The 20,335-nt window shown below is 47.3% G+C and overlaps 1 protein-coding gene across 1 annotated transcript in view; it reads right to left on the reverse strand.

Annotated features, from left to right (window-relative positions):
• Nucleotides 1-20,335, reverse strand: part of Ddr (discoidin domain-containing receptor 2) — a 145,226-nt gene that overhangs the window by 59,791 nt on the left and 65,100 nt on the right. Inside the window, exons 4-7 of the mRNA XM_017904179.1 lie at nucleotides 14,322-14,469; nucleotides 11,468-11,647; nucleotides 4,597-4,736; nucleotides 3,152-3,359 (exon numbers count right to left, since the gene is read on the reverse strand). Coding sequence (XP_017759668.1) covers nucleotides 3,152-3,359; nucleotides 4,597-4,736; nucleotides 11,468-11,647; nucleotides 14,322-14,469 — 676 coding nt within the window. The remainder of the gene's footprint in view (nucleotides 1-3,151; nucleotides 3,360-4,596; nucleotides 4,737-11,467; nucleotides 11,648-14,321; nucleotides 14,470-20,335) is intronic.

Genomic DNA, 20,335 nt, shown 5'->3' on the forward strand with positions numbered 1-20,335 from the left:
CTATTTACCGTTTTGAAAATAACTTTATGGCAGAAAATTTTCGAATTACTATGCTTCTGTAACGAAAAGATCGCCAAGTACAGAGGGTTAAGCCAGTGCTTCTACTTTTGACATTCGCGAGATCCAACAGATACGTACAAACTGATAGAATTGAGATGGCAGTGAATTTAAAAAGAAAGGAACACTAATTATAGAAAGGCAACGCTTTAATAATTGGCAACTCGATTGGTGTATGCTGTACAACGATTGCTTAGAGACTGATTCGTCTGAATAAAGGAATTTGTTTTTATACATTAATATGCAATAGAAAGAAAACATTTTCACATCGACGTTATATGTAAGATGTCTCGACTTTAGCATTCCAACACAAACAAACGTCACGTTATTACACAGATGTAGAATCAAACGTGCACGACAGGAGACACTGTATCGAAAATAGGAAATAGACTGTATATCCCGCGAGCTATCGGTTCTCCAGCCCTGACCTAAACTAACCTATATCCTTTGCTCTATCCAAAGACTGAAAAGAAATTAATCTCTCCTCTGTAACGAGACACCGGTTATTGCAAGCCCGAGTAACAATCCCATTGCGATCACCGCGCCATCTACACCGGGGAATTCATTGTCCCATTGGAGCGAGGCTTCCGGGCGTATCGCGGTGCCCCACTGTCTGATTATCCCTCATCTTTCTCGAACGATTCTACGGTGGCGAACGTGTCACCTAAAATTGGAAATCGGATCGACCGCTCTAGAGGGACTTCCCAACTCATCCGTTTCTTGATCCAAAGTTCGCGGAGCGTCGGCCTCGGAACGTGCGCCGGATGCGGTTTCTGCTCGTGCAGAAGTTTCCGTGGCAGCCTTGAAATCCGCGCGAAGTTATTTCGTTCCCGATATCTCGCTACCCCGACCCCCACACCCCTGTACCCACCCTCGTCCGATCCATCCAGCCGATGTCCCCGTATTTTTTCTCCCACCCCGGCGGTGCCCGTCGTCCTCCTTTTTGCACCCCGGCGCAAGGTACACACGCGCGTGCACGTGAGGGTCGGCGAAGGGGGATGAAAAATAGATTTTTATCGAGGATCCGTTGTGTTTCCCTTACCTGATTCGAAGATTACCTCGCTGAGCATGATCCAGCGCGCCGCGAAGTACAGCTGCAGCTTGAGGAAGCGGCCGGCGCGCGAGTGGAGCTTTATGGTAACATCACGTGCCTGTTCCAACACCAGGTCCGGTATGTACGAGAAATGGACAGGCTCGCCGTTGAACTGGTTCCCACCCGTGCCAAGATAAACCTTCGCGTAGGAAAAGACCTGCGGAAGAATCGCGTGTGTGTAGAGAATACAGTAGCGATCGGTGGACGAATAAACAGGGTAGAAATCGTCGAACGCGATGGGAACTCTTTTCCTCCATTTTTCCTTCCCTCTCCGCCATTGCAGCAGTCTGTGATCGCCTCGTGTCGCGGAAGGGGATGATAACTATAGTCCGAGAGGGGTAATTCCTTATTCCGTTCCTTCAAAAATTTCATTTGCAACGACAAATCGCGACTGTTACCTAATTTTTATTCTTCCTGCGTATAATAATAACGAATAAAGTGCTTCTCCACGCACCGACGAATCTATCATGGCGGCCGCCTACGGTGCATTTCGTGGATATATAGTCCGGCAGGTTTTTCCGTCGAAAAGTTTCGAATCGCTTCGTCCATCGAGAGTTTCCAACTCTTTGTTCTATTTTTCCCCCTATTTTTTCCTGTTCCTCTTCCGCCTGTGCTTTACGAAGTTTCGAGAAGATGGCGGACGAAGCTGTTGGTTCGTTAAGATAACGCGCAGCGGCTTTAAAGAGCGCTTTGGCAGCGATTTTTAGGGCCCTCCCTGGCTCGTTAACGAGACATCCGCGAAGTTTAATGAATTATAACGAATTCCTGGATCTCGCCGGGCGTTTATACAGATTGAGCAAACATCGATCTTCGCGCAGAGAGGATACAGTGGGAATATTGATCGGAATAATCCCGAATCAAAAAATCCTCGAGCGCAAAGGGTTAATTTGCACGTCCTATTTACCGTTTTGAAAATAACTTTATGGCAGAAAATTTTCGAATTACTATGCTTCTGTAACGAAAAGATCGCCAAGTACAGAGGGTTAAGCCAGTGCTTCTACTTTTGACATTCGCGAGATCCAACAGATACGTACAAACTGATAGAATTGAGATGGCAGTGAATTTAAAAAGAAAGGAACACTAATTATAGAAAGGCAACGCTTTAATAATTGGCAACTCGATTGGTGTATGCTGTACAACGATTGCTTAGAGACTGATTCGTCTGAATAAAGGAATTTGTTTTTATACATTAATATGCAATAGAAAGAAAACATTTTCACATCGACGTTATATGTAAGATGTCTCGACTTTAGCATTCCAACACAAACAAACGTCACGTTATTACACAGATGTAGAATCAAACGTGCACGACAGGAGACACTGTATCGAAAATAGGAAATAGACTGTATATCCCGCGAGCTATCGGTTCTCCAGCCCTGACCTAAACTAACCTATATCCTTTGCTCTATCCAAAGACTGAAAAGAAATTAATCTCTCCTCTGTAACGAGACACCGGTTATTGCAAGCCCGAGTAACAATCCCATTGCGATCACCGCGCCATCTACACCGGGGAATTCATTGTCCCATTGGAGCGAGGCTTCCGGGCGTATCGCGGTGCCCCACTGTCTGATTATCCCTCATCTTTCTCGAACGATTCTATCGCCACGGTGGCGAACGTGTCACCTAAAATTGGAAATCGGATCGACCGCTCTAGAGGGACTTCCCAACTCATCCGTTTCTTGATCCAAAGTTCGCGGAGCGTCGGCCTCGGAACGTGCGCCGGATGCGGTTTCTGCTCGTGCAGAAGTTTCCGTGGCAGCCTTGAAATCCGCGCGAAGTTATTTCGTTCCCGATATCTCGCTACCCCGACCCCCACACCCCTGTACCCACCCTCGTCCGATCCATCCAGCCGATGTCCCCGTATTTTTTCTCCCACCCCGGCGGTGCCCGTCGTCCTCCTTTTTGCACCCCGGCGCAAGGTACACACGCGCGTGCACGTGAGGGTCGGCGAAGGGGGATGAAAAATAGATTTTTATCGAGGATCCGTTGTGTTTCCCTTACCTGATTCGAAGATTACCTCGCTGAGCATGATCCAGCGCGCCGCGAAGTACAGCTGCAGCTTGAGGAAGCGGCCGGCGCGCGAGTGGAGCTTTATGGTAACATCACGTGCCTGTTCCAACACCAGGTCCGGTATGTACGAGAAATGGACAGGCTCGCCGTTGAACTGGTTCCCACCCGTGCCAAGATAAACCTTCGCGTAGGAAAAGACCTGCGGAAGAATCGCGTGTGTGTAGAGAATACAGTAGCGATCGGTGGACGAATAAACAGGGTAGAAATCGTCGAACGCGATGGGAACTCTTTTCCTCCATTTTTCCTTCCCTCTCCGCCATTGCAGCAGTCTGTGATCGCCTCGTGTCGCGGAAGGGGATGATAACTATAGTCCGAGAGGGGTAATTCCTTATTCCGTTCCTTCAAAAATTTCATTTGCAACGACAAATCGCGACTGTTACCTAATTTTTATTCTTCCTGCGTATAATAATAACGAATAAAGTGCTTCTCCACGCACCGACGAATCTATCATGGCGGCCGCCTACGGTGCATTTCGTGGATATATAGTCCGGCAGGTTTTTCCGTCGAAAAGTTTCGAATCGCTTCGTCCATCGAGAGTTTCCAACTCTTTGTTCTATTTTTCCCCCTATTTTTTCCTGTTCCTCTTCCGCCTGTGCTTTACGAAGTTTCGAGAAGATGGCGGACGAAGCTGTTGGTTCGTTAAGATAACGCGCAGCGGCTTTAAAGAGCGCTTTGGCAGCGATTTTTAGGGCCCTCCCTGGCTCGTTAACGAGACATCCGCGAAGTTTAATGAATTATAACGAATTCCTGGATCTCGCCGGGCGTTTATACAGATTGAGCAAACATCGATCTTCGCGCAGAGAGGATACAGTGGGAATATTGATCGGAATAATCCCGAGAAGCGCGTTGGCATATGGTTCCGTGAGAAAGATTCGCGGATTTCGAGGTGCCCTGGAAAAATGTACGGGAAACGATACGGTCGGGGTTCGTGTAATATTTATAGTAGTCAAAATTTCACGCGGATGCTCGGAGCGAGTGACTGACAATGAATTCGGAATGGCGGAGGCGCGAGAAAGAATGGAGTAGCAGAAATTAGAGCACGAGGGAAAAGCTTGTTTGACGTGTCTTCTCGTCGGAAGGGAACGAAAGCGATCGCGTTACGGGAAACCAGAGAACGCGTGTAAAATGCAGGAAAATACAGTGGCGTTAAAAATACAGGAGAACATTGTGCGGAGGGTGCGTGCGCAGGGTAGTTATTGAACGGAATTTGAAATATCGAGTTGTAGCATGTCGTATTGATCTGTAAGACAATATTACACGCGAGTGAAGGCGGAGATAAATACGTCGGAATAATTATCGAATATACTACTTAATGGAATAAGCTAAACGTTGCATGTATCCGCCGTAGTCGATGAAAGATAGAAAATTCGACATACCTGTACATCTTTGGTGAAGTAATTATTCATATGCAGGTGTATGGCAGTGAAATTCCTCGAATAGTCGAATTCGAACATTAATTCAACCGGACGACCAAGCATGCTCGGCGTGTCGTTCCTCCAGCCTACCCACTCGTACCCTTAAACAGAAGAGAATATTCGTTATTACGGGAATGCGCAATAGCGTGGGACATTCGATAGATCGTTAAAAAAGAAACAATTAAAAACAGGTGTAAGAGTATGCGAGCTTCGATAAGGCGACGTATTATAATTAAATATTTAATTCATTATACTTTTTACACGTGACTCGTTTCTCCATCATGCATTTTCCGCAGACAAATTTTTTGAAAATTATGCAAGTTTGTGTGGTAACATCGGATTAATAAATCAAAAGGAACTTTTGATTTTGATTATATTTTATATTTCTTGGTGATATAAAATAAAAGGAGGTTCAAAGTTCTCTATAACGCGTGGTGCAAATGGTGGATTGTCAAAAAGTGTGTCCTGACGAGTTCTTCAGCAAGGCTTTTATGGGCTCTACTCAACCCAACTTCGAGAATTGATAAGCTGGATGGTTCCTTCGGAAGCAAAGATAGATCTCGATGCAGGGTGACGCTATCCAAAGATTCCTCTCATACTTGAATAATTTTATTACCGGTGTACAATCTTATTTAGCATTCTTCTCGCGAATGGAAATTATTACTTGGACTGCTTGATGTCTTTTCTTGTAAGTTTTCCCTTTCTTCTTCAAGAAATTCGCGATATTTCGTGATGAGTTCACTGCTGATTATAACAGGAAACGCCTACGTCTTGGTATCCTTATGCCAGTTAGGATATTGATGTTTGTTAAAGGGGTTATAACGCAAAGGAATAGTAGTCAGTGGAAACGGTGGAAAAATTGTATAGATCTTTATTAACACTTTGACTGCCACATTGGTGATCGGAGCGTTTGAACTTTGGTGCATTTTGAATACAACGGCTATTTAGAAAATAAAAGGGCCCCTTTGAAATATTTTGAAACAAAAAGGGCCCGAATGAACAATTAAAAATTTTTCTTAGAATATGAGAAAAATATTAGAAGAAATCTTGCATCTAGCGTGCACTCTCGTGGTGTCCAGAGGGAAACATGCAATTTCGGCGTGGCAGTAGAAGAGTTTAAGGGGCGAAGGGTTAGAACTGGCCTGTTTAGGACCACGCGGGTCAAAGACGTCTCCAAAAAACGGGAAACAAAACACACGCCACTGACAAAGGACAAAACCCAGGGGAAGGGATCACCCCTACAATGCTAGGATGTAGAGTTTCCTTTAGTATTAAGTTTTCACTACTACAATCTTGATCCAGGATATTGAAAAGCCCTCTCTTCTCCTCTTCCCTTACACAGGAAAAATAGGAAAACATGGAATTCATCGATCGGCCATGGTTTAATCCCGCCTCGTTACACCCCTGCCGCACGGTGCATCGCGACAAAAGCGTTACACGAAATGTCTTTCCATCGATCCTTCGACAATCGCAGCGGATCGGTGCATCAAGAAGCGAGCGGACATTCGGCGACCAGTGGCGCTCGATAAAAATCGAATCCGCGACTAATTCGAGTTTAACAACGTCCACGATCGGCTGCGACACAATCCAACGGTTGACTGTTTTTTCACATCCATTCGCCCGTACAAATGTACGTATTCCACCAGGTCGACCTCTCACCCTCTCTTCCCTTTCCCTTTTCCCATTTACATACACATATACACCGTTTTTTAACAATATGAACACGAACGGGTTACGCGACGAGCGCGAAATAGAGGATACGTGGATCGGCAGGTCGCGAATCTGAAAAATGACGCGTTACGTCGTTGGATCCGATTATCCCGTCGACACCGCGTGCCGATAAACGAGACAATAAAATCTGTAACATAAATAATCCGCGAATCGCGCGTGACGCGAAATTTGTTTGCGCGCGCGCGCGCGGCCTGAACAGCCCGGTCCCTATCAAACGAACAAATTGTTTCAACGCGAACGCATTTGTTGCAAATTGCGCGACGTCCTTTCAGCTCTGGCCCGTACCCGGGCGCCAACCTATTTTCGCCCCAACGACAGCTGGTCTTTGAATGTTGCCTTAATTAATCGCCAGTTGAACGCGAAATAGTAGGCGTTTTCGCGCAATCTGCGCTGCATCGAGTTCCCGCCATCTTCGCCGGCGAATTTACACGGCAAGTACCCCGGATTTATTCACTTTCCCACCCCCCGTTTCTACCTCTTCTACGACACGGAAACCCCTCGTGTTCCTCCCCGTCCGCTTTTTCCGGTCCCTCCGAGACCCCCTGCTCGTTGGAGAATTCGCGAATTATTTAAATACGACTCGATGCACCGGCATGTTTATCGCAAATGTCGCGGTAACGAGTTACCGAGAGAACTGGCAGGGAATCGAATTTTATCCGCTCGCAATAGCGACTACGAGTGGAGCAGGGATTGCGGTAGATTCAAAATGTAAATTTGAAAATTTTTTTTCAGACTGGTAACACGCAGGTGTAGACACGGTGTGAGATAGATGCGCAATTGCTGGTGCAATCGGTGTACGAATGAAAATTCTGCACTCGAGCATGAATCCCCTATTTCGATCGACCTATATCTTATTCGCGACATTTTTCATCCCCCGTCGACATTTCGACTTGTAATTAGTACGCGACGTTTCGTGCCTGGACGACTTCCATGTTTGAAATAAATAGCGAATGTTACAAAACTGCTCGCGAGTGAATATATCAAAAGAAAAATCGCGAACGTAGAATTTTTATTGAAAAGTTTAAATATAAAGTCATTCGATAGGAAATAAATTTAGAAACGACGCTACTGCCGCCATTTTGGGGTAATATTTCCAAACGTTTCTTCGCTGGCATTTATTTGCGTTAAGGAAGAATACGCTTCTGGGAATTGAAGAATATCGCGGTGTATCGATTCTTGGATATCGAGTCGAATAAACTCGGGAAGTATTCGAAAGTACGAAATATCCGTGTTTATCGGGGCGGAAAGGAGGAAAGAGAAATAAAAGAGACATAAAACATCCTTGCCACCGAAGTAAAGCTTTTTAAGCTCCGCTAACGAGTCCACTAGAACGCCTCGCACGAAACGTCCCAACCTTCGTCGGTTTCTCAACTTTTCTGCTACCCAGCCACGTTCCCTCGACTAGCTCCTGGCCACCGATTAACAATCAACCTTCGTGACTCGTCGAAAGCCCTGCCTGGCCGTTCTCAAGTTTCAGAAACAAGCAACGTAGCCGGGCAGAGCTACGAGCCGAGAGAAAGCCCTAATTTATATTCGTCGGTTTACCATTGCCGCTAATTTCCCGGGAATTATCTTTGAACCCCTGGCCGGCATCGATCCCTCGCCGTGGGCACCGACGAAATATTAATCACGGTTCAGAACGAACTTTCACGGTAACCCACTTGCAACGGTCGAAACCCATTTTCCTCTCACGGACGTTCCGTTTTCGAGCGCGTCGGTGGCCGCCGCAAGAGTAACGGAACACGGTTTTCGAAAATGGAAGAGTTTCCGCGGGGCAGTTATAGCCAGAGCGCGAGGTAATACGCGTACGAAGCACGCGATCCAGCCATGGGAGGCAGCGCGGATTGAAAATGGACTGCGATAACCCTAAAGCCGGCCGCGACCGCGAGTTACGCGTTTTTCCGAACCCGCTTCCTCCCTTACTTTTCGCGGTTCCCTTCGAATTTCCGCCTTTAACCGGACGCTGCCTGCGGTTTTCCGCCCCGAACTTTCCGTCGAACAGCGTGATCTCGCGAGATTTCACCATTTTGCCAACTCCAGCCGGCCAACTGTGCGGGAAGTTGGCCGACAGGATGACCCGAAAAAAGGCAAAGAGGGCTAGCTTTTTGCGCGGAGGCAAGCACTTGGCCAACTAATCGAGACGTAATCGAGATTTTTCCAAGATCCAGGCAAGCTGCTCTATTCGAGGGTACCACGGACGAGCTCGAACCTCCCGCTTTTATTTACGTTTCGCTTTTTCTCGTCCACCCCTAATGTGGCTTTAAGAGATCGCGAGGAGTAGATACATCGCGGTCGAGATTCGTTCTTCGCGCTATAAATCCTGCCCCTTTATCCACCGTCCGGACGGGCTTGGAAAATTTTATTCCCTCGCAATCGCGCCTTTCCTGCAATTACCCCGTTTAATTTTCTCCGATTTTTAATTCGCCCGGATAAAATAAATACGGAACTTGATCTTCCATCGATTGCAGTTCCATCAAAGGGTGTTCCATAAAAAGGGGTGAGACGATCGAGATGTCCCTCGGACGGTCTACCACCGTCCCTTGGAGCTTATTAAAAGTTAGGAGTCTGGATCGTTTCGTTTCAATTCGCCGTAACCGTGGACGCTGTAGGCATCCGGGTGTCCCCCGAAACGTTGCCATTTTCCGGCCTCGTTCCCTCGCGCCGACAATGTTCACGACCCATGCAGCGGTATTATATCGCCCTGATCTATCCGCCTTCGTATAAACCCCACCCTCAATATCGTCCCTCGAGTAAATAGTTTCCAGTTTCCTGTCGTCGCCGCCTTCGGTCGCTATCTACATCATCAATTCCGAACATTCAGAGGGGAAGATAACCGGCGAGCCCGTGGATATACCATCCTCTCCACTCGCCGCAGCTTGATGATTTTCTCACTTAAACCATCCCGAGACTATACGGCCGGTCGTATGGCGATCGTAAAACGGCATACGCGCCGACGCTCGCGTGTTATCGATTTCTAAAGCGAATTTAAACGGGGTAAATGAGGAACGAGTGCACGTGGGCTGGCATCTTCTACGCGGAACGTCGTGACGGAAGGGGATGACGAGAGAGGACGCGATGGCTCGCGTTTTCTAGCTCTTACGCGCGATCGTTGGCGAAATTTAGGACGATCGTGGTACGTCTTCTTAGCCACTTGCGCTGGAAAGACGTGTCACGCACGTCGTAATACTTCTGTCACAGAATCGTGGTATAGACGTCGAATTCGCGTCTGTGAATTTCTTGCCATCGCGAGTGGTTAACGTGGCGTACAGCTCGCGAGTTTTCTCGTTTCTTCGCGATTCGTCTGTCATGCCAACGCACCTTAGATGTCAACGCACTGTTTTGTCAAAACGTGCGATCCCTGGAATGGATATTAGAAATTTCTATGCGATTCGCAATGAGCTAATCGGTTTCGAGTACGTATTCTTATAATTGAAGGACTGAACGTAGGCGATCATTCATAGCCACTGGACAATAGCCGTTCGCGGGCAATTGGAGAAGAAAATTGATTAACAAGGGAAGTAGCGAAGCGATCCCGAGGAAACTTGGGAAATACCGGGGACTCTCGTGGCGATATTGGAATCGGTAACGGTCCCTGTCCTCGCCTCGACGTTCGCTAAACTGCAATCCGCAAGTTATTGCCTAATGACCTAATTACTCACTCGGCGCTGACGAGCCGTTTCCCGCTGACATTCTGATCGCGTCTGCCTGCGCAGACCCCCCGTTCGCCGCGCCATTCTTGCATGCAACCGAGGAAACTTATTAACGAGAACGGAATGCGAGAGCAGCGAACGTCGACGGGAAGTTGCGGCAAGTTGCGCCGGACAACGACGGAAACAGCGACGCTGGCTTCTTCGTGGTTGAACGTCGGCACGAGGGCGGAACGGGTGAGGGAAATATTTTCACGAGGGTCGCCTGGAAATAGAATCGGGATGCAGCTGCACGGCACGGAACGCGTGGTGCAAGGCGTCGGCAGGGACGACCAGCCACCGCGGTTCCTCTCGATTCGAGCCAGTCCATAGTGGTACCGGGGGTTTAAACAGAGAATAGAGAGAAGGGGTGAGAGAGGGTGCGCGAGTCTCGACGGGTTTAAAAGTTTAAGAAGCTGAAAGTACGCGGCTCCGGCCTGTCCCGTGGCGTAAATGGAAAGACACAAATGTATCCAGGGAGCCGGTAAACAGCAGTGTGGCTTGCAGTCTAGCCCGCGGTTCAATATAAATGTAAATTGGAACAGATTCGAGTGCGGCAAGGAACACGTTTGCCTCCGGAGGAGTCCGAGCATTCGAGGTCCGGGAGCGAGCTTCCTGGAATTCTCTTATCGCCATGCAGGCCGGTCTATACACCTGGAATCGACGCGTGGAAAATTTTAGTCGCCGAGCTTTCGCTGACCGGTGCTTGGCCAGGATCGACCGGGATCAGCCGCTTCGAGAATTCGAGATTTCGTGAGAACGGAAGAACCCGATGGTCGCGTCTGCCTTGGAGTTCCCTAATTAGTTGGAAAAGTATCGAGGGCATCGGATACAGGGCTGTCCTCTGTGTTACAGGACAGAGGAAACGACTCGGCTCTTTATCGAGCTTCTTTATGCACCCCGCCAATGGCGAAGAAGCTCCGGCCCGCGGCAATATATACGCAGTTCGATAACGCCCGGGAAATTTAATTCCGCCGATGAAACGAAACGGCGAATTTACAATTGAGATTTAATAACACTCCGGGAAACTCTCGCCGGAGAATTGTTAATTCCCGGGAAAAAAGCCAAATAACAGCGAGACCAAGCCTGTTAGCTTAAACGATCCGCTCCCTTCTTTCCACGGACTATCTTCTTTCTCCTTATTAGCTCCCGCCATCAAACCGAATTTCAACGATCCTCCGTAACGCGATGAAAGAACAGAGGGGAGGAAAAAGAAACCGCAAAGTGGAAGCTACGGACGAGGATGGAGATACAGCCGGAATCGAGTCGGAAATGAATCGAGAGCGAAGGAAGAACGAAATAATAAGCAGGGGAGCGGGGTTAGGTTAGTCGAGGGAACGTAGACGGTTCTATCGCGCTAATCTGGACGCGATCAAGCCCTAGCGTTAATCTCGCTTGAGCGCCAGGCAGCTCACCTTTCCCGTTACCACTGACGTCCAATCTGAAGTTGTCAGGACCCTTTTGCCCGTCGACAAGTTGACCGAGTCCCCCGGAGAGGTAACCTCCTTCTTCCCTGCCGTCGTACGTCCTGTCGGAAAGGTCAACCTCCGAGCCCCTCTTAATTCCTTGGGGCATGGAATACGACACCAGACCCTCTGCAAGCAAGAACAAAAAGGGTAGTGCGCGGCCGCCATATGCTCGTGAACTATGCATCATCGCCGCGATGAGACGGACATTTTATTCCCGACGATACGTGATAAGATTGCGCCCGGTCGTCGGGCAAAGCGCACGTCCCTGGCAAACAGACGCCGAGCGGAAAAGTTTGAAATCTCTGTTCAGCCACGGAGCTAGTTATATCGCGACTCGGTTTCCTCGTATACATAATTTAAAGCCGAATGGCTGCTTCGTGTTTTATCGAGTGAGGGAAAGTTGCGCTATTTCGCGTTTATCCCGGTTATTTCGCGGTTATCTAACGGTGTCGCTTTGTACATCGCCATGCAAACTTCGCGGAATTTCGGTATATAATGGATCAAGCACTTGGGGGATGATCAAACGGTTCTCGCGTAATTCTGTTCGATCGTTGGAATCTTCGAATAGAATTTTAACGACTTCCTTAATCGAGACGAAGACACGAAACTTTGACATGTATCCGAGTAATAGGTTCATCGCTGCGTCATCCATGGTTAGCTGACACCCTAGACTGTGCCAACCAAGTACCCATAGTTGACGGTCTCACTTATAAGTGTTAAGATATTAAAGAAAAGAACGCAATAATATTTTCTCTTGTTCTGTCAGTTTTGACAGTTATTAGGGGTTTCGATTTACAATTACAAGGTTTCCTAATCGCGATTCTTTCGTGTCCATTGAGTCAACGAGACGTCGAGAACTTCAAACAAGAACTTGGGAGATGATCAAACAGTTCTCGCGTAATTCTGTTCGATGATTGGAATCTTCGAATAGAATTTTAACGACTTCCTTAGTCAAGACGGGTACACGAAACTTTGACATGTATCAGAGTAATAGGCTCATCGCTGTCAACCATGCTTAAGTGACACCCTAGACTGTGTCATCCACATACCCGTTGCTGACGGTCTCACATTCGAATGTTAAAATATTAAACAAAAGAGCGCAATAATATTTTCTCTCGCTCTGTCAATTTTGACAGTCACTGGGGGTTTCAATGTACAATATCAAGATCTCCTAATCGCGATTCATTCGTAGCCATCGAGTCAGCGATAACAAACGTCAAAATGGAGTACTTGTCGAGCTGAAACGTCTAGATACGGATATTATGAACCAAGAGCCGTTTCGCCATCGTTCGTTTAAAAAGCTTTTATTCAAGAAGCACGCGAGACTCGCGTAATTTAATCTCGGCACGTGCTCATCACCCCGGCGCGGAGTGACATTCGACGGGATCCCGACTTTCCAGACACCGGAAGAAATGATTTTTATTCGAAGTCTTCCTCCGACGTGGCGCGGCGGCTGACAGATGTCAATAAACAGGAGAGACTATGTACAAGCCGCGGCGCTTTCGCTCGAGGAATAAGCGAATGCATTGTTAATATCCCGTGGAGTAACAACAGCGAATATCGAATCCATTGGCGAGCGCGGACGAAGGGTAAAAGATAACGGATTCAAAGCCCGAGTGTATTAAATTAGTCCGTGGCGCGAACGATAGGCAAAAACGAGGAGAGTGGTTGATAAAATGGCACCGATTCGCCTTCCATTGCTTTCTTTCCCGATAAAACGCCGCCCGCGATAAATTCCGCGGGCGCGATAGAAATACCGTATCTATATTTATCATGGTGTTATTCGGTTTGCGCGTCGGGGGTGCGAGGGGGTTGGAAAACGCAGCAAGGAACACGAACACGCGTACACTCGCCGTACGATTGCAGTAATTTCAACTACAATCACCATCCGGCATATGGAAAATATTTTCGTTCTTGTTACAGTAATTGTTCCGCTGGCCGGCACCGAAATTGAATACGCGTAGTCGTTTACCAGGCAGCGTTGTTTTTCACCGGTAACGACGCCCCGATGAAAATATCGTTCACTTGACAACTTCGGCGACTTTTCAACCGGCGCGCTGTCAAATCGTTCAAACGACTCGAATACTCGGAAGGAACGGGATAATTCGGTGATGAAAATTAAACGTAGACTTTGGAAATACTTCTTACGGCCACGATGATGAGGTAATTAGGAAATATCGACGCGACGTTGCGATATATAGAACGGCAAGGGAAGAGCAATGTTCGCGTCAGGTCTGCATACGTACGGGAGGATCCTCGGTGAACCCTATCGGGGTCAGATTAACGCAACACACCTGTACACGACAGTCTCCGTGCTTGTAAGAATCCGATGGGATACGGGATATCCGCGGGACCAGGTGTATTTCCTTTTGTCACGTTATTTCTCGCGCTGATCGTCGGGAGTGGTTCCGCCCGGTGAAGCCGGTTACCATTTTGTATTCGCGACGAGTTTTTCACCGACTATTCACCGCGTTTGCTTCGATGGAAAAGGAATGGAATTATGGTAAGCCGGAAACGACGGGCAGAGAATGGTATTAGATTTTTGAAGCACGAAAATCGTGGCTGACAGAACGCAGGAAATACGGTCTCGAACTACCCTCGGTCGCGTGCACGCTTTTGCAACGGGGTAAGGAGTTCCCCCGATCCGATAAAACGGCGAACAGTGACAGCGTGATAAAAATGCCCGAAGCCGCGCCGGTACCATTGCGTTCTTTTCAATATTTAGCGGATGGATACGTGGTCGCAAGTACGGGATCGTGGGACATAGGACGCCAAAGGGGCGGTTATAAATTTCACTCACCGGTCCATGGGCAGCCATAAAGCTCCACTCGTATGCATACCATTCGCATGTGCGAGGTGTAAGGGATGAAACGGACTTTCGTTGCCACGATCGCAGGGTCGAAGATCTGCTCCTTCTCCGAAAATGGATTATTGTTGCCCGTCAGCAGCTGTGGAACAGAAAGAGTTTTATTAGCAAAAATTGTTCCATTAATTTCATTAAACTTGTTAAATTCATCGAAGCAAAGTACTGTCCATTCTCAATAAATAGTATAAGATTAAAAGTATACATTTCCTATTTTTCTTATCTGTACTGCTGCACTCTGTCAAATTTCCGTGTCTGCGGAAAGCCATGACAGTTGTCAGACTCTTGCCATAGAAATTTACAAAGACTCTAACCGTTGTCTCTTTCAAAGCCATTTCCTTACTACACCCGACAGTCCGACGAATATCGTCCCAAGCAATGCAAGGGAGCAAAAATTCCTCCCTGCTATCGACGTTTCCTCTAGAATCTACCTACCTCGCGAGAGCTTTGAGAACCTACCGATCTTCGTTCCCGGAATATCAGAAACGAACGAGGAGATACAAGAACCAAAAAACCGTGGACATTCAGTGAATCAGAGAACCTTTGACAAAATCTTGCTAATGCAAGAACGCATTGGTGAAACAAGTAGCCTAAGCTAGGCAGGTCTACGGTGAGCAATCACGCAGCAGAGAGCATTTACTCTCTACCCGATGCCAAACCTGACACCGGTGGTCAGTTTCCACAAACTACGCGTTACCAAGCCTGGACATTGGAATCATAGACAGAACGAAGCCCTAATCCAATAGCAGACGGTGGTTTCGTTAATCTCGCGACTGTAGGGAGCAGGGAACCGGCATCGGGGCGCGTTTAGAGCAAGAACGAATCTCACGGCTGACGAGCAGCATTTTCCGGATCCGATTAGCAAGCAACACCTCGGCAGGCTCTTCTAAATGTAAATGCCAGCGTTAAATCTGGTCGAAGGCGGTGGACGTTGCTTCGTTCCCGGTTCAACCCCGCGGCGAACCCTATCTAGGCGCTGGACGATCGATTCCCGGGGAACAGGTTGCCGCGACGTTGGCCCACGGAGGATAACCGCGGCTGAAATATGAACGCCAGAGTCGAGGATCAAACCTCGTACGACGGATCCGGCTACACACTCGCGAGAGTACACGCGAGACCACGGCTGGTCGCGTGCGAGCAGCAAACGCGCGCAAACGGCTCTCGTTTGCCTTCGGATTAGAATCTCTGACAGGATACGATCCGTTATTCGATCCGAAAAATACGAGGCCGGCAATCTGATCCTTCTGACGTTTCCTGCCGCGAGAACCAAGGCGGATGATTGTGTATTATTTTGGGGGCGGCTGGTGAAAGGATATATATGAATATTCCGCGTTGTTTCGATCTCGCCGTGTATTCAGACCGGTGTTGATTTAGCGTGGTCTCGTTACGAGGTACACTCCACGAACGTTCGGATCGTATTCGCGTTGTTACAAGAAGCTGGAATCAGATATTTCCCACGCGAAGGTCCATTTAAGGTCCATTTATGTATTCATGCCTCGCAGCTGGCAAGATGTTCCTGTTTGAGAGAAATGACGCGGATACAGTAGTGTACGCTTTAGCGTTCGCAGTTTGCTACCCTGTTTGGACGTTTATCGGGTAAATTCTCGGAATTTGGATAATGAAAGGATGGAGAACGAGTGGGAGAGTAAACGTACTAAGGGTAAATTGATATTGGAGATGTTTGGTGGATTATCTTCGAATTTATGGGGTAGGTGTACGTACAATGCACACTGTAGGTGCCAAATGGTCAGAAATCTGGGTAGATAGTCTAGACAGATTTTGTCGATCGATTATAAGGTATATTCTGATGAGAAAAATCCTAGGGTTCAGGCCGAATGTTCAGAATGTTACCTGGGGTGCGTGCGGGGGACGAGTGACCTCGTGCAAGGATCGTATGAATAGGATATTTATGGCAATATTGAATGCAAGTGAAGAGCGAGTCTGAGTGTTTAGGGTACGAGGGTAAGAAAGAGAGTATGAGCATGAAAGAAGACAGGTTGCAAAATTTAAATAAGGGCGCAGGACATGAAAGAAGATAGTCGTTTACAGTGCCAGAGGAAGAGTTGGCACGAGAGTGTTAGTTGCGTGATCATAAATCAGTTATCAGTCTAGTCTTCTAGTTTATACTTTACTTCTACGTTCCATTTAACTCCTAATAAATATATATTTCACAAAAGAATAAAATAACTTCTCTCATTCCTTACATTTGCCAATTAAAAGTACCCCCTCAAATTCTAAAGTATGTCCCAATGGGAAAAATTTAATTAATGTTCCACGTCAGCTAGTGAAATGAAAAGAGAAAAATCCGAACTGCATTAGAATGTATCCTTGAACCAGGACATCGGACCTATGGGGTCTTTCAATGCTCGATTCGATTTCACTTTGTTCCACTTGTTCCATCGATCTCCACCTTTCCGGGCGATGAATATTTCAAACGGCTCTGCTTTCGAAAAATTCCTGCCCCTTCAGGCTTCCTCTTCGTGTATCAATAAGGACGATATGGTGGAAAGTCGCTCGCGAGTTACACGGAATGATACGGTGTCTGTCGAAAGCCGATTTTCGCCGAGATTTTTCACGCGGATCGAACGGTTGCCTGGCGTCGCGTGTTGCCGGCGTCTTGGCTGATATATTAAATGGATTCGTGCCGTTTCCATGAAATCCGACGTCGCGTTTCCACCGTCGACGAGAGGCGGCTGCATTTTCGCGCCGTTTCATCCCTATAGCGGTGCGTATCGTGTCCGACCATCGATGACAAAGCTGCAATTGCAACGTGCTCGCGGATCTCGTGATGGAAAGGGACAAAAATAAATTGGAAAAACTCCACGTTGCACCCTGGAATCGCCGCAGAGAGAGAGAGAGAGAGAGAGAGAGAGAGAGAGAGAGAGAGAAAAAGCACGAATTAAAATCCCAAGTATAACCTAAGCAGATCTTAAACGCGGAAGAAATGGAGGGAAATTCGAATTACGAATACAAATGCACGTCGTGAAGATAAATAAATAAAAGAGGGAACATTTTCGCGAGATACGAGACCAAACGAATGAATATTTAAGACACGTCGGAAGCGGAACTCGATGCCGATGACTGCAGGTTCACCGGACACGGAGTCCACGACACGAGGTCACGGGATCCAATATCGAAGCTACTCGGCCCGTGGAAGCCGATACCGGCGAACCCAGGGTCACGGGGATCTAATAACGACGAGACCCATTCGAAAATAGATTCTAACGACGCCGGGATCGGTTACACACGACGCCCCAAGAAAATCAGAGGAAAAATCAGGTTCCCTAATTTTCCATCTCCCTTTCTCTCATCCAATATTAACTCCCCTTAAACTTCACCCCATCACCACGAATGAAAACGAACAAATAATGTAGGATTTTTGGTTAAATTCATCCTATGCAGACAGAGATCTGCGTGTTTAACAAACAGGTTTTATTTAACTAACATATTACACTAAGTTTCGTACAATCCTCTATTCACTACGTCTCTACTACATACATTCAGCCTTTTAACTCAACTCAAATCAGCCTACTTTTCAATTCTCCACTCTATTCTCAACTCTCTTCTGACCGCCTCGCGCCGTTGCATCCTTACTTAACACTAGATTTACAGAACCCGTCAGTTTGATGGAATGGTTGCTCCAATTATACGATGGTAACAGATTTAGTTAACTTATATTAAGACTGTTAATACAATATAAAATTGTTTTTAAATTAAACTAATCGTTAAAAAAAAGTGGCACGTGGTTTCCTTTACCTGTCAATTTGACAGGTGTCCTTAGAAACAGGTATACAGATAACGTCCGTGAACCTAGTGTCAAAGCCAAATCTATCTGTTTTCATAGACATGCATTTCTTCTGAATTATTCGACAGCCATTCCGACAAAAGGATTTGACGCTATCGTTTGTTCTTTCGCGTTGGGCCCGATGCCACCGTTCGCTATGAGAAGCCTCCCAAACGTTTCCATGCACTCCCTTAGAAATAAGACCACACACCCATTCGCCTTGCTATTACTCTTAACCCCTTGACTACGGCAGATTTTGATACGCAACGGCCGTACCATACGGCAGGAATTGAGACGATGTGCGCCATTTTTGTGAAAACAAGCGCCCACCGTGTCACAAACGCAAAATTTCTAAGCGGCTATAGGCGCCCACAGTAGCCAAGGGGTTAATACATTGTTAACATCCCTCATCACACGCCATCCTACGATATCATCTAAATGTCTGTCCAGTCGTATTCCTTTCCCGTTCCCTTACACAGAGCTTCTAGACATACCGCAACTTTAGATTTCTAATTAACATACGCACTGCCTCTGTTAAACTGAGAGAACGAAGCGAGAGCGAGAGCGAGGCGTGTGCTACTTGTGAATCAATCGGCGATTGAATTGGCAGCGTACGCAGCAGCGTAGTGGCTCTGACGCGGACTTAATACAGCAAAGGGTGCAGAGGGTAGGCAGCTGTAAGCGGGCCAGCGGGTTGTAAACGGCACGCAAATGGAACGCGCCCCCTTAAATCGTTGCGCGTAGCACGAGGCGGACGAGTGGTTATATCGGCCAGCTCGGAACGGCCGACCGCGGATGCATTACAACTGCAACTGCAGCAGCGTGAGGGAATAGAAGCCAGCGGAGCCCGGCGTATACGCGATAGGAATAATTAATACAGCCATAAACAAGCGGCAGGATAGGGTGGAAGCGGCGAGGCCGATATCGTCCTACCGACACATAAAATTGATATCCGTGCTTGAAGGAGGGAGGATCATTCTGAAGGGAGCCCATATATCCGGCGACTCAGATGGATCGCGAGCGCCGCTCGAATAGGGTGGCAATTGTACCAGAGATTCTCTGTATATTATACCGGTTATTTATGCCTTCGTACATCGAGATTAGGTGCGTCGTCGCGAACCGAGTCTCTGTATTTCACACGCGATTGCCAGAGGTCCAAATTTCCAGCCAAGGTGCGAAGGAATTTAAATAAACGCGCGAAACGTGCGAGGGTACCCTCGAAGCACGAAGTTGGGACTTGCAGTTTGGGAAACGTGGTCCAGGATTCGTGACAGACGATACCTGATGACAGAGATTCGTGAGGGGATCCATATCCTAGCTGCTGCCAATTTGGACGCAGCGTTATTTGCATCTACACGTCCTGGATTCCAAGTACCGTCCCCGCCGTTTCAAATTTACCCGGTTTTCCTGTATCTGCTTAAGTTCTGGACGCTTGGATTATTAAATGTCTGATATCCGAGGGAGAAGGTGGATCTAGAATGGCAGGATCAGCGATTCTTCTTAGCCTTTAATAAAAATGTTTTCTTCCCAATCGCATTTCTTCGTTACGCCGGAGAGATATCACCCCGAGGAGCTACAGGGATGGTTACTCGATCGATAAAACACGCGCGTTTTCTATCAGGTCGTAACATAAGACACCGGATCAGGAAAGTTTCGGCGATACGTTGGCGATTTTATTAGCTACGTGTTCCTGGCTACGGCACAATGTAGGCAACCTGGTATTTCCTTATTTACAGTAACTCACCCTTTATCCCCTCTGCTAAGAAAATCCTTCTTGCGTAATAAACTACTCGCATTTACGATACGGTGCATCTGACCGCAACAGCCTCCGTTCCCTATCAGACTTCGAAATCATACAAACGCGAACAGGATCGAGCTATTAAATTCCCGGACAGAGCACGATTCTCTCCAATCGAATACTCGATAAACTCGAGCATTAGCCTCGTAGGAGTCGATTTATCGGCCATAACGATTCCATAAATCTGTATCGGAACAAGGAACTTTTCTCGAGCGTCTCGAGACGTAGATTCGAAGAAATTGGAATCGCTGCTGGTGTATCGGCGGAATTAAAATCAGCGATACAGGGTTTGTTCATTCCTTACATTCATTCCCAAACTCACAGACCCCTACGCAATCATCACTCGATCTAATCATTAACCACTTGCAA

The sequence above is a fragment of the Eufriesea mexicana genome, unplaced genomic scaffold (genome assembly GCF_001483705.2).
Source record: "Eufriesea mexicana isolate 0111107269 unplaced genomic scaffold, ASM148370v2 scaffold2818, whole genome shotgun sequence".
Lineage (NCBI taxonomy): Eukaryota > Metazoa > Arthropoda > Insecta > Hymenoptera > Apidae > Eufriesea > Eufriesea mexicana.